The sequence below is a fragment of the Bombina bombina genome, chromosome 9, assembly GCF_027579735.1.
Source record: "Bombina bombina isolate aBomBom1 chromosome 9, aBomBom1.pri, whole genome shotgun sequence".
Taxonomy (NCBI): Eukaryota; Metazoa; Chordata; class Amphibia; order Anura; family Bombinatoridae; genus Bombina; species Bombina bombina.
The window spans coordinates 171,780,473-171,807,508 of record NC_069507.1 but is presented as its reverse complement, the minus strand read 5'-3'; the positions used below and the strand labels follow the sequence as shown (position 1 = coordinate 171,807,508).

The following is a 27,036-nucleotide window of genomic DNA, read 5'->3' as shown; positions in this document are numbered from 1 at the left end:
GGGCTTTGTTATTTTATTAGGGGGCTTAGAGTAGGTGTAATTAGCTTAAAATTGTTGTAATATTTTTATTATGTTTGTAAATAATTTTTTTATTTTTTGTAACTTAGCTTTTTTTATTTTTTGTACTTTAGTTAGTTTATTTAATTGTATTTATTTGTAGATATTTGTAGGTCATTTATTTAATGAAAGTGTAGTGTTAGGTTTAATTGTAGATAATTGTAGGTATTTTATTTAATTAATTTATTGATAGTGTAGTGTTAGGTTTAATTGTAATTTAGGTTAGGATTTATTTTACAGGTAAATTGGTAATTATTTTAACTAGGTAGCTATTAAATAGTTATTAACTATTTAATAGCTATTGTACCTGGTTAAAATAAATGCAAAGTTGCCTGTAAAATAAATATAAATCCTAAAATAGCTACAATATAATTATAATTTATATTGTAGCTATATTAGGGTTTATTTTACAGGTAAGTATTTAGCTTTAAATAGGAATAATTTATTTAATAAGAAATAATTTATTTTGTTAGATAAAAATTATATTTAACTTAAGGGGGTGTTAGGGTTAGACTTAGCTTTAGGGGTTAATAACTTTATTAGAGTAGCAGATTAGGGGTTAATAAGTGTAGGTAGGTAGCGGCGACGTTGGGGGCGGCAGATTAGGGGTTAATATATATAATATAGGGGTCGGTGGTGTTAGGGGCAGCAGATTAGGGGTACATAGGGATAACGTAGGTGGCGACGGTGTACAGAGCGGCAGATTAGGAGTAAAAAAAATGCAGGGGTCAGCGATAGCAGGGGCGGCAGATTAGGGGTTAATAAGTGTAAGGTTAGGGGTGTGTAGACTCGGGGTTCATGTTAGGGTGTTAGGTGCAGTCATAGGAAGTGTTTCCCCATAGGAAACAATGGGGCTGCGTTAGGAGCTGAACGCTGCTTTTTTGCAGGTGTTAGGTTTTTTTTCAGCTCAAACGGCCCCATTATTTCCTATGGGGGAATCATGCACGAGCACGTTTTTGAAGCTGGCCGCGTCCGTAAGCACGTATTGAGAGTTGCAGTGGCGGTAAATATGCTATACGCTCCCTTTTTGGAGCCTAACGCAGCCCTTCTGTGAACTCTAAATACCAGCGGTATTTAAAAGGTGCGGGCGGAAAAAAACCAGCGCTAGCTACGCGGGTCGCTACCGACAAAACTCTAAATCTAGCCGTATGTATCCTGTTCAATAACTTAGATTATTTAAGTAAATTGGAAAGTTGTTAGAAATCACATGCTCTGTCTGAATCACAAAAGAAAAACATTAGGCTTCATGTCTCTTTAAGACCTAAAGACCTCAAATACACATAATTTGAAAGGCAATCACCTGCTCTTTCAAACAGTGGGTAACTTGGGGTGTACAGTCAAAGCACATTTTTTAAATAAAAATATATAAAACACATTTTGTAGAAAAAGAGTCTCTATGGGCCTGTAACAGTTCCTCAAAAAGCCCTAGAGACCCTCAGGACCACTAGATTTAAAGCTTTGGAAGCCCTTTTTTTAAAACATGCCCCTTTAGGACCTTTAATAGCCAGGTGCTTACTGTAGTAATAGTTATCACCTGGAGAGAATAATTGTGCATTTACTTGAGCAGAGGCTCATGGGAGCTCCTATGTACAGATTGAAGTTATATACATATTCCCAAAGGGACTTTTTTTTTTTTTTTTTTTTTTTTAATATATGTGGATAAACACTTCCCTTTACAACGAAGTTTAGAATAAAAACAGACTATTTTTTTACAACCTTGTTTATTAAAATGTAAATACAAATATACATTTTGTAACACATTTTGTTGCATGAGTTCTCACATGTCATGATATATATACATAAATAATGGTATAGTTTAAATTTGATAAAATCAATATATAATTTGTGTCGGTATCTCTCTAAAAATTATCTACAGTGGGGCTTAAATGTGAGCTGCACCTAAAACTCCAAAACAGCTCAGCACAGGGAGGGGAAATGGCTGAGAAGTTAAAGGGATAGGAAAGTGAAAATTAAACGTGCGCAATTCAGATATAGCACATAATTTTATTATTTATTTCCAGGGTGCCAGTATAAGTTTATTACATATTTATTTGAATGTTCAACAGACACAATTCCATTGTCAATATGATACATTTAAAAAAATTAATCAGATTTTTGTTGATATATTCATGGTTTGTATTGCCAAACATTTTGATTTATTTTAACAGGAATGTCCAAGTGGCATTGTTAATGAAGACAATTTCAAACAGATTTACTCCCAGTTTTTTCCTCAAGGAGGTAAATGCTTATTTTTTTTTTAAGATAACTTTCTATCAATTGTTATATCTTATTAGCATATTTATTGTGGTAAAGCATAGGAGTATACAGTAGGTATAAAATCTAATGATTTATATTTATTCACATGACGGAACATAGCATTTAAAAAGATCATATGCATATGAAGAGGTAGCTGTTAAAAATGTTACATTTTTTTGCCTAAACACAAGCGACACGAAATACTTAAATTTGTTTACTTCTTGCTAGTGCTTTTTGGGTGATGGTAGGTCCTTCACATTAATGATCAGAGGCTGAAAGATACCAATACCCACTGTACATTCTGTATATATTTCCATAAAAAAAAGAGCTTTTAGTGGAAGACAGTACCAATTATTTATTTTCAAGAAATTGTAAAATTACAAAAAAAAAAAAAATTATGTAAAAAAAATATGTAAAAAGACATATTTAACACAAAGAAATGTAGCTATACAACTGTAGAAGAAAATCTAAAATGGTACAATGGGTCAATGATCGTTTGGTATGGCATAAAGCCCAAATTCATAATAATAATAATAATAATAATAATAATAATAATAAAAATATATATATATATTGACAAAAATACTCTTCTTTGCATTTTGTCCTGGGAACAGCAGAAAGACCTCCATACTTACTGGATTTAGATATAAATGTCTTGGCCTGTTTATTCTCATACAATTTGCAGGAATACAGTTTTAACATAAACAAAACTAAAAAAAATCCTTGCACAATGGTGCTTGCTAAACAGAATAAAGCATTTCTGACTAAAGTTTTGTGGCTTCTTCACACAACTGCAAAATTACAAACAGATTTCAAAACATAGAGACCTAGAACCTCCAGACAGCAGCACATAATCAGTCTTTCACATACAGGTTCTAACTAAAAGCCCCAGCACATACTTAATTAGCTGCAGGTGAGAAAATCTTCGCTTGTAGGGAAAACCTGAACTGGATTCCTCACCTGCAATTCTCTGACCCACCCAAGCTGTGGAGTGGGTTACCAGCTTATGAGACACAATTATATAATACATTTTTAATACCATTAATAGCATTGCAAAATTTCTGAGGAAACATATTTTATTGTACACAATCCCCTTAGCTCTGTCACAATATATATATTTACAATCTTCTGGTTTCTCACTGAAATTATTTATACTCGACCTGAGCAGTCATAGGACAAATATAAAATCTTCTTTATGATCGCCAGTGTGGAGGAATACCTGAAATGTAGGGGTTTGTCATTGGTTTTGGTAATTAGATGCCTCTAAGTGCAACTGTGCATCACAATTCTGAAAGAGGATTTCTTGACACACATTTTACTCCTATGACCATGTTTTACAACAGAATCCCCTTATGGGGTAATACAAATAAAAATAAAAAAAACTCTTCTGGGAAGCTTTTTTTAACTTGTTAGTTCTCATCAGCAGAAACAAAAGGTTTAATTTATTACTGAGTTGCATATTTCCAGGGCAACATTAGTGGAAACAGTTGTTCCTCTGAGTGACAGAACCCTTGAAATGTGGTAGTAGATTTCTAGGGTGAAGTTCACCTTTATGTAGGCTGACCATATTGCCGCTTTAAAAAGGGACACATATGAAAAATACATATGTCAGGGCTGTTTTCGGGGCTGTTTAAAGAAATGGTTTTGTATAAGAACCCTCACATATGTATTTTTCATATGTGTTCCTTCTTAAAGCGGCAATATGGTCAGCCTACCTTTATGGAATTAGGTGCAGCAAAACAAAATCATATCTGCATAGCTGCTTTGTGCCATTTTCTTGGCAAACAGGCCCTTGCCTTCAGGTCCCAATGCCTTGAGGACTTGGGAACCCCTTTAGTCTTTTGGTGCCACCATTGGTTCTATAACTGAGACCAACAGTTGCCAACAGTTCCTCCGGCGCTATGAAAGTCCCATTGAAAATAGACTATGCGCAAATTGCGTAAGTTGATTTGCGGTAAGGCCAAAAAAGTGTGCGGTGCCCCTAAATCTGCAAGATTCGTAATAGCAGCGGTAATAAAAAAGCAGCGTTATGAGCCTTAACGCTGCTTTTTTACTCATAACGCAATACTCGTAATCTAGTTGATACAGCCATGGGAGTACAGATATTTTTAGAGGGGGGGGGGGATAAAGTTTCCACAGAAAAATATCAGTGGCAATATATGCAGCAGCAAATAGCTCATTGGTATTAAGAGTAACTCAGTTGGGTGCATAGGGGTGAGCAACATGTTGCATTAGGGTTTGCACCCACACATATATAAAAGCCAAGGCTGGCTTTTGTCAGTTGCTGTGGGTGACTAGACAGTTAAAAAGAAGATAGAATCATGTTTGTTGGTAAAACATGAGGGAGTAACCTGGAATGGGCAGTAGGGTCCAGACAAGTCATTCTGGACTGAAGTTTGGGGATTGATTTTGGACTGCAGTTTGGGGATTGAGCCTGGTCAGTCCAGCCATACTCAGATCTGCATGATGTTGCACATACACATCAAGCCTAGGAATTCACTATAAAACATACAAGATAATGGTAAGATCTTTTTAAAAAAAAAAAAAATACACAGTTCCACCAGCGCACGAACTGTGGCAAACATTTACTTGCATTCCCCTGAGAAATGGTAAGAAATAAATTGTAACTTGCGTTTAACAGTGAAACTGACACATTAGCAGGAACATTTCACACACATGAAACGTGCAGTTAATAGATATACTAAATTTAGAAACACGAACTGACAGTTTTAAGCTTTAACAAAGGAATACATCTCCTTTTGCACAGAGATATATTCTCATGCAGAGACCCATAGGCACCTCTACATAGCCATAAAAGGGCAGATACAGATTTAATGCCCATCGTATTTTCCCTTAGTCTTGCATGACATTACAGTTATTTAAAGAGTGATGAGAACTCAAAACCACACACACACTTAGATAGATAGATAGATAGATAGATAGATAGATAGATAGATAGATAGATATATGGATAGATAGATAGATAGATAGAAACACACACAAACAAACTTCAAACAAACATCTACATTACACACATGAAACAGAAGAACAGATAGAAAAAAATATATAAATTACTGATGATGCTGGCTGATGTTTTACATATGGAACCTGTACCACATGTTCTGGTCTCTCTTCCCCTTTCTGAGGAACCAACAAGTTGCTGGTTACATTAGGCAGCCAATAGGAGAGATCCTTTTAACATCAAATCCCAGGCTAGAGCTCCAATCAAACTCCAGTGCTGCGGTGCTGATCGTGCCTTGCTTATTAGAAATATTAAAGGGACACTGAACCCAAATTTTTTCTTTCGTGATTCAGATAGAGCATGCAATTTTAAGAAAATGTCTAATTTACTCCTATTATCCAATTTTTTTTTCATTCTCTTGCTATCTTTATTTGAAAAAGAAGGCATCTTTGTTCAGAGATCTGGACAGCACTTTTTTATTGGTGGATGAATTTATCCACCAATCAGCAAGGACAACCCAGGCTGTTTACCAAAAAATGGGCTGGCATCTAACTTACATTCTTGCATTTCAAATAAAGATAACAAGAGAATAAAGAAAATCTGATAATAGGAGTAAATTAGAAAGTTGCTTAAAATTGCATGCTCTATCTGAATCATATAGCGCTGCGGAATCTGTTGGCGCTCTACAAATAACCGATAATAATAATAATCATGGAAGAAAAAATTTGGGTTCAGTGTCCCTGTAACCTGCAGGGGAGCTCTAGAGCAGCAAACTAGGCCTTCAGCAGCACTGAGAAATCTAAACATAAAGGATGTGCTTATGAATAGATATATGGGGCAAAATTCCAAGGGGGGCATATTGTGCCCCTTGTAGACTTCCATGGGGGACAACCATTACTCCTAACTTGCTTTTTTGCAAACCAATATTAAATATATAAAGTAATCACCAGGTTATGACAATACCATCAGAGTAAGGCATTATCACTAGTATTTTACACTAATGTTAAAATCTCATGGTGCAATTATACTTTAGCACATAGACATGTTTTAAACCATTTGCAGGTGGTGCAATCCACAAAATGTAAAAGGACTTTCTGATGCAGAAAAAATTAAAAGCTATAATTTGTTAGATAATGTAAATTTAGTATTTCTGATTCTAGCTATGCTAGTGTAAAAAATGAGCCACAAAGCTTTAATTTGGCTGGTGTAAAATGTTATCTTCTGTTTCTCGTACAAAAAAAATCAGGTGTTAAGTGTAATACTACCCCCCTCTTCATTTAACACTCAGAAACATGGTAGATTTTGGAAGAAAATTTGCATCTCAGAGTATGTTAATTAACAATTAAAACCTGATAGTGTAAAACAGTTTCACCTTAGATGCAACAGACATGCAATATATTAGATAAATTATATACTTTGTTAAATATTTTCAATGTCAGACTCCTGGGTTTAAGTAATATATTTACTTCCTGGTTTAAAGCAATATCTTATTTATAGAATTAGGAAGTATTTTAAATATTCATATTGTTTTATTTAATATGCAATTGCTTTCTATGCTTTAAAAATGGTTAACATTCAGTAATAGTTATGAAGGGCATTTTGTCCCTTGACGCCTACTGAAAGAAGCTAAAAAAATTGAGTCCTTTAATGACCACATATGGCAAGCTAAGATTCAATAACGGGCTCAATGCAAACTCAATGCACAAAATATAGTTTTTTCATTGGCTGTTACTGTATTTTAATTCTGAAAATGATGGACTTTCAAGTTTCTGTTAGACTCCAGACTTAACCTTGCTATATTTCATGTAGTCATTGCTTGCATATTCTAGTAACTCATTTATAGCTCTCCCTGACTGGGGCCTCAGCAAAGATATTAAATAAATTACTGAAACTAGGATACAACATTGCTTTATAGAAACTAAGGGGTCAATTTATTAATGTGCAGACGGACATGTTCCGCTGTAGCGATCATGTCTGCCGCACATCCATAAATGCCAAGAGCATACGCTGTCGGCATTTATCATTGCACAAGCATTTCACTATAAATGCTTGTCCAATGCCGCCCCCTGCACATTCACAGCCAATCGGGTGCTAGCAGGAGGTGTCAATCAACCCGATCGTATGCATTCGGGCTGATTGCTGTCCGCCGCCTCAAAGGTGGCGGACAAGTTAAGGAGCAGCGGTCTTAAGACGGCTGCTTCTTAACTCCTGTTTCCGGCGAGACTGAAGGCTCGCGTGGAAACAGGTGTATACTGCCCCATTCGGGCCGTGATAAATCGGCCCCTAAAACTTGATACTCAATATTCAATATTTAAACTAATATATTTATTAAAAAAAATGTATATCTTCAAATTATTGTTAGACTAATTTTTTCTTTAAATATGTAATACCATCTAGCTTTTATTTAGTGTTTAATGTCTTTTCAAGTAAATATAGAATGACATATCAAAAATATAAGTACATACAATTTGTGTTATTAATATGTACAACCCTAACTTCATGTTTGTTTTCTAGACTCCAGCATGTACGCACATTTTCTATTCAATGCATTTGACACGGGACCATAATGGATCTGTCAGCTTTGAGGTGAGATATATTATGATGGTGAGATTGGATGACTAATATGGACAAATATTTAGTTCACTTTACCTTATACTAAATGCATAAGAGTACAAGATTCATATGAAATGAAACATCTGATGAGCCATATGTATATGGGGAATGAGGGTGTTTTCTAATAGAAGTGCTACAAACTCTGTCTAAAATTCTGTTTCCATCTCTTGTTTGTTCATTTTTATTTTTTTGGTAGGATTTTGTGAGCAGGATTATCTGTTATTCTACGAGGGAGGTATAGATGACAAACTCAATTGGGCCTTCAACTTGTATGACCTAAACAAAGATGGCTGCATCACTAAAAGAGGTACGTCTTAGAAATATGGCTTTATAAAAGTGCACATGGAATCTTGAAGGGATTATGAGATAGTAAATACCCAATGAAAACTGTGTGTCTCATTTAGTTGAGTTGGTAAACATAAATGATGTAAAGAAATTATACATTTTTGAAAATCAATAGGCAGAATTCAACTATGTGAATGTGCTTGTTACCAATAAAGGGCTAGATTACAAGGGCGCACTAACATTATTCCCCGCGGTATTGAAATATTGCACACGCGTTAACTTAAGTGTGTAGTACAAGTTATAAGCAACCAAGCACAAACTCAATTTGCACTCACCAGGTTAGCATGTCTGAACAACAACTGGTCACCACAATTTTAGGTTCTGGCAAAGTCTGCCAGTATGCAGTTTAGCGCTTATTTTTTTATATATATATTTCTGTAGTGTAGATCCCTCCTCACCCTCCCACTTCTCTGTTCCCCACAAACAGCTCTTTAACCCTCCCCCTCCCACTGCTCCTCGCCATAATTGTTACTGGCAGCCAGTCTGCCTGTAACAAATTATAATTTATTTTTATTTTATTTTACATTATTATTAATTTTATTTCTTTTTCTGCAGTGTAAGGATCCCCTCCCCGATAACTTTTTTTATGTAGCGTAGGGTCCTCCCCCTTTCAGCCAATATTGTTCCATAGTGTAGGACCGCAACATGCGCCTTTGTGTTGGACACAGGTAGGTACTAGGTACGCTGGGCAAAGTATTGTGTGACTAACCATATGCCTATTGCAATATAGGCAGTGGGCAGTTTTCAAACAGCAGTGATACATTTTAAAATAGCTATTTGTTTGTATATACGTGTATACTGCAAAAATGCTTGATCAAGCTTTATTTGCACTGCTGCACATTTGTAATTTGACTTTTAGGTCCTCTTAATGTTGCTATTGTGTCAGAGTTCCCATTTCCTTAAAGGGACAGTCAACTCCCAAAAAATGTTTTATTTTATAAAAAGATAGATAATCCCTTTATTACCGATTCCCCAGTTCTGCACAGCTTACATGGTTATATTAATATACTTCTTACTTCTATGATTACCTTGAAGCTTTGCCTTTTCTTACAGCCCTCTTATCTCATGGCTATTTATTTATTATATATTGACTTGCATTTTAGCCAATTAGTGCTGTGTCCTGCACAACTCCACGGGAGAGAGCGCACTTATCTATATGGCACATATGAATTAGCAGTCTCTAGTTGTTAAAAGCTAATAAAAATGCATGCAATAAAAGACTGTCTGTAGTGGCTTAGAAACAGGCAGACATGTAAAGGTTTTAAGGTTATAAATTATATTAATATAACAATGTTGTTGTGCAAGGTCGGGGAATGAGTAGTAAAGGTGTTATCTATCTTTTTAAACAATAAAAATCCTGGTGTAGACTGACCCTTTAATGAAGGTTTAATTTTGTACATTTTAAATAAAATGGTATATTAATGCATTCCTTGCACATATTGCAGGAAATGATGGACATCATGAAATCTATTTATGATATGATGGGGAAATACACCTACCCAAATATGCATGAAGATGCCCCAAGAGAGCATGTGGAAAACTTTTTTCAGGTAAGATTCCAAAGTCAATGCATCTTCCAAGCAATACAAAAAAAAAAGTATTTAAACGGCAACCATGCATATTGCAAAATAAGAAAAATGTGTGGGAAACGGAGTTCCAAGACCAAACTCAACCTCTTGGATGTGGACTACAACAGTGCTCCTCAACCTCTTCAGTAGCAACAAAGTACCCTTAGAGTTATAATAGTTTTCCTAAGCCCCCCCCCCCAACCATAACATAGTTTTAATTTAAAACCACTCATATGATTAAAAAAGGTAAAACACTGCTGTACATCTTTGATCTTGATCAGGTTTACATTGGTTCTGAAAACTATTCTAAAAATGATTTATTTTTAACATCTACAGCAAAGCTTTACAAATCTTTTGGTACCTGAATATTCAGAACCTTATTCTTCTGACACTTTGAACTAAGCAGGAAGAGAAAAAAAATAATATCAGGTACTCCTCACTGTGGGCTAAATCACAAGTTAGATTTATCGCTCCCGCTTGCACCATAACTGTGTTCGACTTCAGCTTTTTTGCGCGTCAGATACTGCACGTATTACAAGTTAAAAGTAAAAAGGTTTTGTGCTGGCTAACCCGACACATGCAAAAAGCCAAAGTTACAATATCTTGACAGTGTTACCTTATTCACCCATAGGGGTTGATTTATGAAGCAGCGGATTCTGCTTCCTACCCACTCTGCTTCAGGTCCGCCTGAAGCAGAATTTAAGAAGCAGCGGGTCCGTAAGACCACTGCTCCTTACTTATCCACCACCTCTGAGGCGGCAGATAGCAATTATCCCGATCAGATACGATCGGGATGATTGACACCCCTGATTGCGAATCTGCAGGTGGCGGCATTGCACAAGCATTTCACGAGAAATGCTTGTGCAATTTTAAAGGGATAGTCAACACCAGAATTTTTGTTGTTTAAAAAGATAGATAATCCCTTTATTACCCATTCCTCAGTTTTGCATAACCGACACAGTTATATTAATATACTTTTTTTTTTTTTTTTTTTTTTTCAAAAAAAGCTTTATTGATGTAAATTCAAGATATAAACATACATGAACCAGAAAAATAGAAAAAGAATGTACAAAATTATATAGACATTTTGATATTGTTTTTCCATTTACAAGCATCTTCTCTATGTCCATTTTGGACTACAGATATAAAAGTATATGCTGGAGGCAATAAAATTACAATCATCAGAATATAGGTGCAAACCGTGAAGATATCTGAGAAGAGATAGCAGAGGGAGAGAAAAGGGGGGAGTGATAGAGGAGCGAGAAAGGGGAGGAGAGAGGAGAGGAGAAAAAAAAAAAAAAAAAGGGGGAAGGGGATGGATAATTAACTCAGAATGTCTTATTCCCAGATTCCCAAGATCAATTCATGAGTTTTCTAATTTTTTCTATTTTAAGATAATGATATCTTTCTAAGGTAATGAGCTCTGAGACTTGATGTTTCCATTCAAGTATAGATGGAACACATTGTTTCTTCCACCTTTTGGGTATGAGTTTTTTTTGCGCCTGTTAACATTATCAGGAGGAGTGTTAGTTTGGTGGGGTCTTTTAATTTAGGTAGAGAGCAAAACAGGATGCTCTCTGGTGTGTTTGGTATATGAGTTCCTAGCAAATCTGATATGTAAGTAAAACTTCTGACCAGAACTTTTGTAATCTGGGGGCAGGACCACCAAATATGGACCAGGGTGCCTTCCTCACCGCAGCCTCTCCAGCACTTGTTGTTCACTGAGGGATATATTTTATGGATCCTCGAAGGGGTTAGGTACCAGCGACTCAAGAATTTTATGTGGATTTCCTGTATAGTAGCGGATACAGAGGAGCGCTTTGTAAGTGTAAAGGCATTAATCCAAGAGTCGCGGTCTATTTCATGTTGTATTTCTCTATTCCAGGCTAGTGTATAAGATGGGAGTGTTGTGGGGTCGTCTAGTAGAGTCAATTTATATAGTAAGGAAATAGATGTCTGGGGGTATCTGTTAGGGTGCAAGTTTTTACAAAGGGTGTGAGTCCCCTCCCATATCCTTCCTATGTTTGTGATGAGAGATGTAATGACGTAGTTGACTGTATCGAAGCCACGAAGAGAAAATCTCCCCGTGAGTTTCCATTAAATGAGCTTGTGATTTAGTGATGTTATTTTCGGTGAGGAACTTCATAGTTCCTGTTTTAAGGTTATATGGTTGCTTAACATGGAAGCCCATCTTCCAGTATGGGAGATCCATGTTTTCAATTATGGGAGTAAGTGGGGACTGCCTGGTTGAGGTTTGTCTGCTAGTAGCTAAAAGCTTATCCCATTCAGCTAGAGTTTCGGCAGTCATTGTGTATTTATGTAACTGCTTTGGTCTATGTGATGGAAGGGACCATGCCAATGTGCCTACATTATTCCTCATGAAGATTTGCCTATCTAGATGTATCCATGCCTTGTTAATAGTATTATGGGACCATTCCACTATGTGCTGAAGGAAAATCGCCCTTCTGTATGCCATTAAATTTGGTACTCCTAGGCCTCCCCCATCCCTTGTCATGTACATAGTTTTACGTGGAACTCTAGGTTTTAGGTTGGCCCATATGTAACTCTCAATTATGGATTGTAGTTGTTTAATATATCCTTCGTGCGTTGGTATTGGAAGCGCTTGGAGTACGTACAGAATTCTTGGTAGAACATTCATTTGAATTACTCCAATCCTCCCTAACCAAGACAGGGGTTTGTTTTTCCAGCTTGAAAGGTCTCTAATTATTTCATTTTTTAATGGGATATAATTATGTTTAAAAAGGTCTTGTACGGAAGGTGTCAGAAACACTCCTAGATATTTAAGCTTGTGTTGGGCTACTGGGATATTATATAGTTCCTTTAATTTTTGTATATGGTGAGTTTGGGTATTAACGTTCAACAGCTCTGATTTATTTAGATTAAGGAGGAAGTTAGACACCTCCCCATATGTCTTCAATTCTTTTAATAATTCAGGTAATGAGGTTTCTGCCTCAGTGAGAGTGAAGAGGATATCGTCTGCATATAGTGCTTGTTTGAATTCTGTGTCCCCAACTGTTATCCCCTTAATTTTAGTGTTTTTCCTAATTTTTTGAGCAAGTATTTCGATGGAAATGGCAAACAATAGGGGTGAGAGCGGACATCCCTGTCTTGTCCCGTTCTTGATGTAGAAGGAGTCTGATAGTGTACCATTAACTCACACTCTTGCGTTAGGGGCTGAGTATAGGGCCATAGACATGTTTAAAAATGGCTTTGGGATTCCCATCTCTCTCATTGCCTCCTGTAGAAAAGACCAGCTGACCCTATCAAAGGCCTTTTCTGCGTCTGTCGAGAATAATACCATTGGAACCCCCACTACTCTAGCATGGTTTGTTAATTGTATGACTTTGATTATGTTATCCCTAGCCTCCCTTCCAGGTATAAATCCCACCTGATCATTGGAAATCAAGGTGGGTAAAAATTTATTTAGCCTGTTTGCTAAGATCTTTGCTAATATCTTCATGTCCGAATTTATTAATGATATTGGTCTGAAATTTCCTGGGCATGTGGCTGGTTTACCTGGTTTGGCTAGTACTGTAATATGTGCTTCTAATAACATCTGTGATAGCGTGGGGTCTTCTCTAAGATTGTTAAATAGGATCAACATGTGTGCTGCTAAGGCTCCTTCACATTTTTTATAGTATTTTGATGTGAACCCGTCAGGGCCCGGGCTTTTATTTTAAGGGAATCTGTAATAGCTTGGTGAAGTTCCTCTAATGTTATAGGGGCCGCTAATGTATCTGCTGCTTTCTTGTCTAGGACTGGGAGTCCTAAGTCTTTAAAATAAAGTTGGATTTTTCTTTGTAAGCTAGGGTGTCTTGAGTTTTATCTTCGTCTAAATTGTAGAGTGTATTGTAGAATTTTCTAAAGGTTGCGGCAATTTTGGAGCTGTCCTTAACTGTTTGTCCCTCTGGGGTGGTAAGAGAGTGGATGTAAGTGTTTAATTGCTTCCTTCTTAAATTTCTAGCCAATATTCTACCCGGTTTATTCCCACCTTCATAATAAAACTGTTTGAGTTATAGTGCTTTGCGTTGGTGAGTCTCTGTCAGGTGTTGTTTAAGCGCTAGTCTTGCTTCCATGAGGTCGTGTTGGATTGTATCATCTGAGGGGTTGTTTTTGTGTTTAGTTTCTAGTGTACTAACTCTTTGTAATAGATTCGTATGTTTTTCCCTAGCTTGTCTGTTTAGCTTGGATTTTTGTTTTATTAGTGTCCCTCTAATGACTGTTTTATGTGCTTCCCATTCCACTTGATGAGAGGTGGAGGATTGGGAATTGATTGTAAAATATTCTTTTATATCTTTTTGTATTTCCTCTAACAGTAAAGGATCATTTAATAAGGAGTCATCCATTCTCCATATCCTAGCTGCTATTGGGATATCTGGCCAGAGAACTCTACACGTAACCGGGGCGTGGTCTGACCAGGTTATAGGCCCAATTTCGCAATCACAAACAATAGAGAGGCCCTGCGAATCAGTGAATATATGATCAATTCTAGTGTAGCAATTATGAGGGCTGGAGTAAAAAGTGAAATCCTTATCTGAGGGATGGAGAGTTCTCCATGTATCGTGAAGTGTGAGATTTTGAAAGGTGCTTTTGATAGATTTCAGAGTGGTTTTAGGCACACTGGACATTCCCCTAGAAGAGTCCAGAGATGGTTCGAGTGATATATTAAAGTCTCCTGCAGCGAAAATTATTCCCTGAGAGTAGTCAAGAATTACATTAGCTATTTTTTTAAAGAACCCTGCTTGTGCTTGATTGGGGGCATATATGTTAAGGAGTGTTATTTGGTGTCCGTACAGAAGACCTCTTAGTAGGATAAAACGCCCTTCGGGATCCCTTTCAGTGTGGGTAATTTGTACTGGGAGTGTCTTGTGGATAAGAATGCCGACTCTGGCTCGCTTATCGGGGCCCGAAGCAAAATAGGCTACGGGATAATGTGTATTATACCATTTGGGCTCCCTGCCTTTCTGAAAATGGGTCTCCTGGAGCATTAGAATGTGGCTATTTAATTTATTCAGTTCTCGAAAAGCAATGGAGCGTTTACCAGGATTGTTCAATCCCTTCGCATTTATTGTGGTTATTTGTATGGTATGATCCTGAAATTTGCTAGCTTTGGGGTGCATGTTTGAGCTTTAGGTGGGGGGAAAGGGATAAAAAAAAAAAAATTGAAGAGAAGCAGAGGTAGTAGAGAGAGGTAGGAAGAAAGATGAAAAGTCAGGAAGGTTTCCTTCTTTCAGTATATCCCGGAGTTATAACAACAAATTTAGCAACATAAGAAAGAGAGAAACACAAAAAGAAAAGTTTTCTGTTTTGAAGTGCTTTTTCTCTTTTTGCTTTTTATATCCAAAAATATAAACAATAGACTTACAATTGAATAAGAACTTAACCTAACGGAGGTAGTATACCCATGTTTAGCTAATAAAACTTAATAATATTGTATTTGCTAAGAAAAACCTGGCAATTGAGGGAGGGGAAGAGGGAGACATAGAGGAGGGGAAAAGGAGAAGAAAAAAGGGCAGGTAGGGGAAGAGTAGTGGGGTAATGGGATGGATCGAGTAGTAATATATGGCCAATTAAATATACATTATCTTGGTCGAGAGAGTCTTCTAAATCAATGGACACACTATAGTATAATAGCGTCTTCTAGCATATCACATTCATATCTGACATTTCTGTTGGTGTATTCGCCCTAAGGGGTGAGGTAAGGGAGGATAGAAGGGAAGAAGAAGGGTAGGGGGAGGGTGGGGGGAAAGAAGAGGAGTAGGGGGAGAGAGGAGAGAGTGAAGGGGAAGAGGAAAGAGGGGGGAGGGGGAGGAGGGGGGGAGGGGGGGAAGGGAAAGGAGGGATTAATAGAGGAAGAGGGGGAAGGGGAGGGAGGATGAGGTAAGGGGAATGAAGGAGGAGAGCATTATGGATGGCGAGGGGGGGACTGAAGGTCACACAACTAAAAATGGGGGAGAAAGAACATTATATCAATGTATATTAATATACATCCTCAGGGATCTGGTCCTTCACGACATCTGTCGAACCTTGCATCCAACAGAAAAAAATTACACCTTCTACTCTCATCCTCACAAAAAATATACGAGGATTGACTACCTCCTCACCGACTCTGCGGGCCTTGCGATAACAACTAGCTGCTCGATTGATCCGATTACGTGGTCTGATCATGCCCCGGTTAGATGCACGATCAACTGGCCCAATACACCGATAACACCATTTGTTTGGCGGTTAGACGAATATCTACTTGATGATAAACATCTGGTACAAAAACTAAACTACAGCATTGAAGAATACTTTCGTCTAAACGCAGATGGAAACTTAGACAACACAGTCGTATGGGAAGCTCATAAATGCGTTACTAGAAGCCTGCTTCTGAGACACAGCGCAGCTCTACGCAGGTCCAAAAGAGACACCTACAATGATCTGCTAGCAAAAGTGGCTCAAGCAGAACTAGCGCATAAAGAGCAACCTAATAGTGACGGAAAACAGGAGAGTCTGGCGGCTGCCAGATCAGCCCTGTTACGCCATCTGCGAGAAGAACAACACAAAAAAGCACTAATTCTTCGCCAACAATTCTTCGAGCATAGCGATAAGGCAGGTAAATTCCTGGCACGAGCCCTTGCCAGGAAGAGACTCCGCTCGTACGTCTACGAAATGGTTGATAGCCAAAACAGGGAGTGCAAAGACGGTCAATCAATTGCCACTGTCTTTGGAAATTTTTACGAATCCCTATATAATCTGCATACTACAGCACATGGACGGGAGGCCCCTGTGGATGGGCAGACCTCTGAGCAGAGGATACTGGATTACCTTGCAAAAACTGATTTACCAAGTCTGTCTGACGAAGAGGCAGAACAATTGGATGCCCCTCTCACTGCAGAGGAGATTCTAATAGCTATTAAAAGCCTTCCAGTGGGCAAAAGCCCTGGTCCGGACGGATTTGGGATCCGCTATTATAAAAAATTTGCGGGACTTCTAGTCCCACACTTACTTCTACTGTTCAACAGGCTACCCGTAACACCTGAGCTACCACGCTCGATGCTGGAAGCATTCATCTCGGTCATCCCGAAGCCGGGTAAACCAGAAAACCTGCCTGGCAGTTACAGGCCCATCTCCTTGCTTAACTGCGATGTTAAGATCTTGGCCAAAGTGATCGCGAATCGCCTCAAAACTTTTCTCCCTAGGTTGGTCAGTACAGACCAAACAGGGTTCATCCCGGCCCGAGAAGCTCGCGACAACACCCTAAGGGTCATGCAACTGGTCTCTTATGCACAGGCCAACTCCGCTCCGTTGGTACTTGTCTCAACGGACGCGGAGAAGGCCTTTGACCGGGTGAACTGGGCCTTTATGAGACATACATTAGGAAAAATGGGGTTCGGGGCACGCTTCACGAACCTCGTATTCTCCCTGTACTCAAACCCTAACGCTAGGATTCGTGTTAATGGCTTACTCTCAGATCCCTTCCCTATATCCAACGGTACAAGGCAGGGGTGCCCTTTGTCCCCCCTGCTCTTTGCTATGGTTATAGAAGTCCTGGCGTGCCGCATTCGAACCAACAGTGATATTGTTGGTGTTCGGGCGGGAGGAACAGAACACAAGCTGGCAATGTACGCCGACGATGTCCTACTAACTCTTGCTGATAATGCACGTTCACTGCAGGCATCGCTGGAGGAATTCGAGGCGTTCGGCTGTGTGTCGGACTTTTCATTAAACCTCTCAAAATCTGAGATCCTAAATGTCTCCATCCCACCGGAGATATTTGTGGAGCAGGGGTACAGATGCCCTTTGAAAATAGTACCACAGCACCTGAAATACCTAGGTATCAATTTAGCATCCACTGTCAAAGAAATGGTCAACCTAAACTATAAAAGTATTAGGGATGATATCCTACGGGACTTTGCGGCTTGGGGAAGTAAAACCATCTCCTGGATGGGCCGCATAAACGTCGTCAAAATGAATGTCTTGCCCAGGGTCCTATATATTATGCAGGCTATCCCTCTGGCATCAGCTGGCCACTTAATCCAACAGATTCAAGCGGCAATAGAGACATACATCTGGAAGGGATTGAAGCCCAGGATACAAAAACTAACCATGTATCTTCCTAGGAACAGAGGCGGGGCTGGCGTCCCACGCTTGCATGCCTATTTTAGAGCAATCTTACTACAACGACTTGTAGAGTGGTGCCACTGCTCACAGAATAAAGCATGGATAAATTTGGATAGAGAGATACTTCAAAGGGGGAACGTTGGTTCACTCGCATGGATCAGCCCTAATCACCGCCCAAATTGGGCAGTACAGTACCCCCTGATCTGGGATGTGTTGCAGACCTGGGACAGATTACTTAGGAGCGGGAGATATATCTCTACGGCTATCTCACCAGTTATGCCGGTTCGAGAAAATCCAGATAATGGTATTGAGATCAAACCATTCTCTCATGACGATAACTACCCACTGTCGGAAGTTGCCATATCAAATGTGCTGACAGACGGTAAAATTAAAACACAGAAGGAGTTGGCGGACTGGGACGGCGAATTATTCTCCTCATGGTTTAGAGTGGCCCAATTGAGCCACTTTGTCAGCACTATCAGCAAGAAAGACTCCCTTAGTAGGCAGAAAACGCATTTTGAAGCACTATGCACATCAGAGACCCCCCCAAAACATTTGATCTCGATACTTTACAAGCTTTTGATGGAAGGAGGTGGGGAGGTGGTCCCCTCGTATGTAGCTGCCTGGAAGAGAGATCTAGAGCTCGAGATAGACACTAAAACCTGGCAAGTAATTTTTAATAGAGCTAGGCGTGCATCGGCATCTGCAAAATTACAAGAGATGCACTTCAAATTCCTGAGTAGGTGGTACCTCACCCCTCAGAGGCTGAAAAAAATTTACCCCAATGCCTGTGGGGAGTGCTGGAGGGGCGGCTTGCGGGGGAGACGGATCTATACTACACATTTGGTGGCACTGCCCACGCATACAACCTTTTTGGGTGAGTGTATTTAGAGAAATTAGCAGATTGTTGCAGATCATTCTCCCACCGAACCCTAAATACCTGATTTATCACGAGTTCCCAAAGTTAGCTATGGAAGCCAAATGCCACTTGTTTCTTTTAATGCTAAATGGAGCTAAGGGACTTATACCAAGACACTGGAAATCTCTCCAAACTCCGAGCACCAGAGGATGGAAAGCAGAAGTCCGAAATTTACTAGACTCACGAGTAATGTCATTAATCTGGGAAGGTAGGAGCCTATAATCTGCTCTGTGTCTGTTAGTGTACAGGTGTCGATCCTATATTGGCCCCTTGGAATTGGTCTGTGGAACATGATTCAGTCCCTTTTCACCCTCCACTCCCGTCCCCATCCCCTCCCCCACCCCTTATGGGGGTGTTTTTTTTTTTTTTTTTCCCCTTTACCTCTCTCTCTCCTTCTTCTCTCGTCTCTCTCTCCATCATCTTCCCACTCTCTGAACCCCCTCCTTTCATAATCCCCTTACTTATATCCTATTTTTCCCCAATCGCCCCTTAGGTGATACTTCCTTTATGCACTAGTATCATATACTGAGTTGAACGTTTTACTGAAGAAGCCTAATGCAATATGAGGCGTTTATCTTGGAGCCTGTAATCTTATGGGCTCTGGGATGGGCCCATGCCTCGATCAAGCAAACTCTTATTTTCTATGTCTTTCTTTCATTATCCTTTGATATGTATTAAACTTCGCACTTAATAAGCTCATGTAACAATTAACTATATGTCAATAATGTTCAGATGTTCTGTTCCTATATAACACTTGTGTAATGGCTTAAAATGTCTCTTTACAATGATGGTTTGTTAAGCCTCCAAGAACAATTGTACTGTAACACATCAATGAGACAACTGCTGTAACATAATGTCTGTTCATTAAATAAAGCTTATTGTTTAAAATAAAAAAAAAAAGAAGAAAAGAAAAAAAAAAAAAGGGAAAAAAAAGAAAGGGGAAGAAAAAAAAAAAAAAGAAAAAAAGAGGAAGAAAGAAAAAAAAAAAAAAAAAACTATATGTGGCTGCACATATATGCCTCTTGTCCAGGGCCGGATTGGGCAGGCGGGATACCGGGAAAAATCCTGGTGGGCCGCCGGCCGACAGCTCAGCTGGGCTGGCCTAGCCCTGGCTGCTGCTGTTGTCTGTGTATAAAAATATTTCTGCAATTGCAGCTTTGCTGAGCCTGATTTCAATATAATTGTGGTCCTGTTACAGTGTAGTAATTTTTTTTTATTAAACTTTATTATTTGTTTCATAATTTAACCCCCTCGCCGCTGGCCCGCTACCTCTGCAAGTTAAACCGGCCGGTGCTGTGGCCGCTGGTGCTAACTAACCCCCTAAGGCCGTCACCCACCTTACTATAAAACCAGCCAGCCTGTCATCTTTACAGTGACTGAGTCTGTGTCTGTCACAGTGACAGTCTCACACAGTCACAGGCTCAGTATGTCTGAGGCAGGCCAGCGAAGGAGGACTCAGGAGGATTCAGGTCAGGAATCCTCATATGCGGACCGGGTCAGGTGGGGCGGGCCGGCGGCTGTGATATCACAACAAGTTTGACTCACCGCACCACTTGACATAGTGGAGGGAGCGGGAGCCTCAGCCTGGGAGCAGCAGCGTGCCAGCGTCTGCGTCGCAGCGTCAGTGATTGAGCACTGAGCTCAAGCAGGCCATGTGGGGGCACATGTGACACACTGCTATCGAGTGGCCCAGTGCAGTGGACAGTGGGAGTCAGAGCCAGAGCCAGCAGGGAGGGACAACACAGCAGCACTGTACTGAAGTTGCTGCAACTTTGGGCAGCACCCGGCATTGGCACATTTGGAAGAAGGCAGCAGAGCAGAGACTGAGAGGCAGGCAGCCAGCAGGGCAGGCACATCATCTTTATTCGGTAAGGGTTCAAGACAAGTCACATTTGTTTGCAGTATATATATATCTTTTTTTATATTATTATTGTGATGAATGTTTTGTGAAGTTAACTTGTGAACAGATTGTGATGATAGTATAGTGACTGAGACTGAGTGTGAAACTCCAGAACTGTAGAAGACTGACTGTGTCAAAAATTAAAAAATATGGCAGACTGTTTTATATAAGCATCATGGCATCAGACATCTACACTTACACAACACTTCATGCAGATATATTCATTATGGTGGAGATATATTTATTCATAGTGTTTTTACTTGGAGCATTAAAAAAACACTATGAATAAATATATCTCCACCATAGTTGCTATTATCTAATCCCAGAAAGGTTATCTGAATTGTTTGCTGGATTTTCTAAATGGGTAGATGTTGCAGAGATAATAGTATGTATGTAACCCCAATCTATTACTCCAGTCAATATTGTAGCCAGCTACTGTCTGGCTAAGCAAATAGTTTAGAGCACTAATATATTACTAAATTTGATACAGCAATCAAATATGTTTTTAAGTAGTATACATATTTTTTTTTTAATTGATATTATTTTTAGACTATGCATCTATTTTAATTGGCATATTAAATAATCCTATACTCTGAAAGTTTTAGTTTTGAGGGGTCATGTGGTGTGTGTATGTTTTGCACCTGCATGTATGTGTATGTGGTGTGTGTCGGTTTGTATGTGTATGTTTGTGTCTGCATGTATGTGTGTGTTGTGGTATGCATGTGTATATAGTGTGTCTGCATGTGTATGTTGTGTGTCTGCATGTATGTGTACGCTGTGTATGTGATGTGTCTGCAAGTATGTGTAAGTATATCTGCAAGTATTTCATTTGTGTATAAACTGCCTGCTTAACTCACAATATTTTTTATTTTATATTATATATATATATATATATATATATATATATATATATATATATATATCTATATGAGTTGAAGGGAAAACCAGCTAGAGCATAGTTGGCTGGCTTGGAGGGGGCGTGGCTAGGTTGGAGGGGGCGGGGTTGGGCTGGTCTATACAAATTTCCAGGGCTGGTCAAATTTCCCAGTCCGGCCCTGCTCTTGTCATTGGCTTACCAATGTTTTCAGCTAGTTCCCAGTAGTGTATATTTTACATTCTTCTTTAATAAAGGATTCTAAGTGAATGAATCAAAATTTATAAAAGAAGGAAAGTTGTTTAAAAATGTACGCTCTATCTGAATCATAAAGGAAAAATGTGGGTTTAATGACCCTTTATGACCCAATGGGATAAAAGAATATAAGATATAACATTTTCTACCATGCATATAACAAATGGAGCAATTAAGGAGATATGGAGGTCAGACGTATACTGGAGGAATGGAAAATGTGTTAAATAGTGAAATAAAGTGTATGATTTGTGTATTGTTTAAGATAAATATACTGTGTCAACAGGAGGCTATATGCTCAAAAATAGAATAAAATAAAATAAAAATAAAATAAAAATTGGTTTGACATTATATTGCTCACTTAAGAGAAAAATAAAGTATATATAAAAAAATATACGTGAATCATGTGAAGAGTTACTTAATATTAATTTTAAAAGAAAGAAAAAATAAAAATGTGAAAAAAAGGTTATTAATAAGTATTAATAATTAAAATGGACTGAATCTTGATAACTTACAAGACTATCAGATTGTGCATAATAGAAATAAGAAAAAAGAGGAAAGTGCAGGTCAGGACAGTTATGTCTATTTATCCCATTATTCATTTTGGTCTTCACCTAATTTTGTCATTTTAGGCTTTTTTGGGGGAAATACTCCTGTGGTTATTTGATGTAAGGATATTGTGTTTACAAGTATACATTGTAGTTATTATAATCGTTTAATCCATATGGTTTAACACTATTAAGTAGGTGTACCCATTTACATTCCATTCTTAACAAACTTTGTTCAATGTCACCTCCTCTTATGCCCAGAGTTGCCTTTTGTAATACTGTAAATTGTAACAGATGTTCATTACTGTTATGTTTGTGGTAGAAATGTTTTGCTACACTTGTTATGGTTTTATTCTTTTCCAAGTCTTTCTTGGCATTTCTGATGTTTCTACTATGTTCCATGATTCTTGTTCTTACTTGTCGTGATGTCATTCCGACATAGAACAATTTACACGGACATTGTAATGCATAGACAACTCCTAATGTGGTGCATGAGAAATGGGCTGACAGTGAATATTTCCTTCCATATTTATCATGGATGTCCTTAATTTTCCAGACTTTTGGACATGTGCTACATGTTCCACATGGGAACATGCCTTTAGATTGACTTTCTTTTTTTATATTATGGATATAATGACTTTTGACCAAGGTATCTTTAAGGTTCCTAGGTCTTTTATATCCTATGGATACCCTGTCACCAATCTGGCTTGCTAGTAGGGGATCATTTAATAGGATGCGCCAATTCTCATTTATTACATTTGTAACTTGATTTATTTGTGGGTGAAATTATGTAATCAATCTTGGTTTGTTATCCACTTTTTTTGGACGTGATTGCAATAAAGTCTGATGATCCATTTTAATAACCTGTGTGTTCGCTCTTTTGATTGAGCGTTTACTATACCCTCTATCCTGTAGTCTGCTAGATAGTTTCTTGGCTTCCAGTTTGTAAAACATTGTATGCCTAAGAGCTAAGTACAATAGCATATATAATATAAATAAGTTTAACAATTTAAAACTACTGTGGTTTGTACAACATACGCACTAAAGTGTCTAATGATTGTTTGACCTGAATTACAGGCTGAACACGTAACACAGTAATATCACCCTTGATTCTATTACAAGTAGATATATATAGATTTTGTTCGTTGTACAAATACTATCTTGCTAGAACTAAAGATTCTAACTCAATATGAGAACGCAATGACAAGTCGTTAAATCTACAAAGTAACCAAAGACATACTTTTACTTTTGCAACCTTCTAGTGCACATAATAAATTAACCTGTTGTTTTCCCATATGTACCAAGCACATCGACATACTCAATCTAAGCACAGTAAAATAAACACTAATGTTGTAAAGCTAATGACATACAACTTACGCTTAGCCAAGTAAATTCATTTATCTTTCACCTAAACTAACGCTATAACTAAGCTTTATAGGGACTCAAGATCCAATATAAAATCAATACAGTGGAATTATTCCTGCATACTCCAGCAGGAAGATCCCAAGCTGTACCTTATACACAAGCCAATAATACGGCCAAGAGGACTAATAAAGTACATATATAAAACAATATTGGATTCTTATCTGATCCCCAGGATACTTGTATCTTAATTAATCAACATTACTATTACAAGATAATACATAGGAGAAGTGTATATAATAATTGTGGGCAGCAGAACTAAACTATACACTTGCTGTCTTTAAATAAAAATTAAATAAAAGTTATTTTTTATTATCTTTTTTTGCAATATATTACAAACTATTTACACTATTAGTGCATAAAAGCATACTTTTCTGACATACTCACTGACTGTGAGCTATGTCTTTCTAGTAATATGTTATGACTAAGCTTACGCACTGCTCCTTTAAGTGAACTACTACATATTTATATGAATATATATTTACTTTGACAAGTCACTTTAGGAGAGACCTTTTAGTTTGTACTTTATATTTTTGTTTCCATTTTTTGCTAATACAAATCAGATAAGGAGAGTTGCAAGAGAGAGCCGACAACTCAGAAACTCTTCTAGCAGAAGAGATAGCCAAAAGAAATAACACTTTCCAAGAAAGTAGTTTAATATCCAAAGAATGTATAGGCTCAAAAGGAGGAGCCTGCAAAATCCTTAAAACCAAATTAAGACTCCAAGGAGGAGAAATAGACTTAATTACAGGTTTAATATGAACCAGAAGCATTAAAGGAAGAGGGGTAATATACAAAAACTTTTTGGCACCAAGTATGACTCATGGCGCAAAAGGAAGTAAAAAAAATGTTGGCGCAAAAGATAACATTAGGAAATGACGCAACTCACATCATAACAAGCGCGACTTCGCGCCAAAATAACTCACGTCAACAAAGACGCAGGACATGATGAGACTTGCTTCACCCTAGACGCAATTCCGTGCCAAAAATGACGCCATAAAAAAATGGCATTTTGCGTCCTCGCGGGCCTAGTTTGCCCGTGAACATTTTGGAAAACAAAGTAAAATTGAAAGAACTGAAACCCCAGGTAAGAAAAAATTTAAATAATCTTCCCAAACATAAATTCCATACTGAAACTGATAGTCTGCAGAAAAGGGAAATATACATAGACCTGACTCATGGCAAATATAAGCAAACACATATATTTAAAACTTTACAATATAATATAAAGCGCCAAACATAGCTGAGAGTATCTTAAAAAATGATACATACTTACTAGAAGACACCCATCCACATATAGCACACAGCCAATCCAGTACTGAAAAATATCAGATGGTATAGGAGTATAACGTTGATCTGAAAAGGGAGGCAGGGGATGAATCCTGCAACTGATTACAGAGAGCCTTTGAATAGATTTCCCATGGGTGAAACCATAAAATCAATAGGCAATACTCCCTTCACATCTCTCTGACAAACACTGTACTCAGAGGAATTGGGCTTCAGAATGCTTAGAAGCGCCTATCGCAGAAGAAATCAAGTACAACTTACTTTACCACCTCCATAGGAGGCAAAGTTTGTAAAACTGAGGTATGTGTGTTGTGGGAGGTGTATTTATAGGCATTTTGAGGTTTAGGAAACTTTGCCCCCTCCTGGTAGGAATGTATATCCCATACATCACTAGCTCATGGACTCTTACATGAAAGAAAGAAATATTCTTTCTATTTAATGTTTACCTCTGGGTTGTGATTAAAATGCATGTAATGTACATTTCATTTGTTTCTACATTTATTGGAGTAAATAATCATATTTTGTATTCCTTAGAAAATGGACAAAAATCAGGATGGTGTGGTTACAATTGAAGAGTTCATTGAATCTTGTCAGAAGGTAAGTGATCAAATCTGCTGGTTTTATCCAGTAACCACAATTTAACCTTAGGTCTAACCTTATTGAGAGATCTGGAATTCTGAATCTGTCTATGCCATATGTGCTAGTGGTGTGTATGTATATATATATATATATATATATATATACACAGTATATACAGTGGATATAAAAAGTCTACACACCCCTGTTAAAATGGCAGGTTTCTGTGATGTAAAAAATGAGACAAGGATAAATCATTTCAGAACTTTTTCCACCTTTAATGTTACCTTTAAACTACACAACTCAATTGAAAAACAAACTGAAATCTTTAAGGTGGAGGGAAGTAAACAAAAAAAAAAACTAAAATAATGTGGTTGCATAAGTGTGCTGTGTTGTAGCTGTGTTCAGAATTAAGCAATCAAATTCAAAACCATGTTAAATAAGAGTCATCACACACCTGCCATAATTTAAAGTGCCTCTGATTAACCCTGAATAAAGTTCAGCTGTTCTAGTAGGTCTTTCCTGACATTTTCTTAGTCGCGTCCTACACAAAAGCTATGGTCCGGACTCCGCAGAAAGCTTACAAAGCATCAGAGGGATCTCATTGTTAAAAGGTATCAGTCAGGAGAAGGGTACAAAAGAATTTCCAAGGCATTAGATATACCATGGAACACAGTTAACACAGTCATCATCAAGTGGAGAACATATGGCACAACTGAACTGAGAACTGGATGTTACTCCAAAATTGATGAAAAGACGAGAAGAAAACTGGTCTGGGAGGCTACCAAGAGACCTACAGCAACATTAATCCTTTGAGTGCTAATGACGGCTCTGAGCCGTCACACAGTTTCTCACTCTGGTGCTAATGACGGCTCAGAGCCATCATGAGCACTCTCCCACCTTGAGGGAGATCTGGGGGCTCCTAAACGCTCATACCCCGGCGATAGTGCCTGTAGAGACCCAGGCATCTCCGGGGGGGGGGTGATAATGTCACTGCGCAACTTTATTTCTACTTAATCCTGTATCTCATGCATCTAAGCAGCTACAGACCCCCAAGACCCACTGTTGGAAAGATAATTGCCTAACCTTTCCAACAGTGTAAGTATTGTGGGTCTGTAAAAAAAAATAAAAGTAAAAAAAAAAAAAAAAAATATTAGCACCCAGGTGGGAAAGTTCTTAGCACTCAAATGGTTAAAGGAGCTGCAGGAATATCTGGCAAGTACTGGCTGTGTAGTACATGTGACAACAATCTCCCGTATTCTTCATATGTTTGGGCTTTGGGGTAGACGGCAAAACCGAAGCCTTTTCTTACGAAGAGAAACATCCAAGC

General features: G+C 38.2%; 1 protein-coding gene across 1 annotated transcript in view; it reads left to right on the top strand.

Moving 5' to 3' along the window:
• Nucleotides 1–27,036, top strand: part of KCNIP2 (potassium voltage-gated channel interacting protein 2) — a 298,517-nt gene that overhangs the window by 258,238 nt on the left and 13,243 nt on the right. Inside the window, 6 exon segments of the mRNA XM_053692956.1 lie at nucleotides 2,226–2,295; nucleotides 7,790–7,833; nucleotides 7,835–7,861; nucleotides 8,099–8,190; nucleotides 9,675–9,783; nucleotides 25,665–25,727. Coding sequence (XP_053548931.1) covers nucleotides 2,226–2,295; nucleotides 7,790–7,833; nucleotides 7,835–7,861; nucleotides 8,099–8,190; nucleotides 9,675–9,783; nucleotides 25,665–25,727 — 405 coding nt within the window.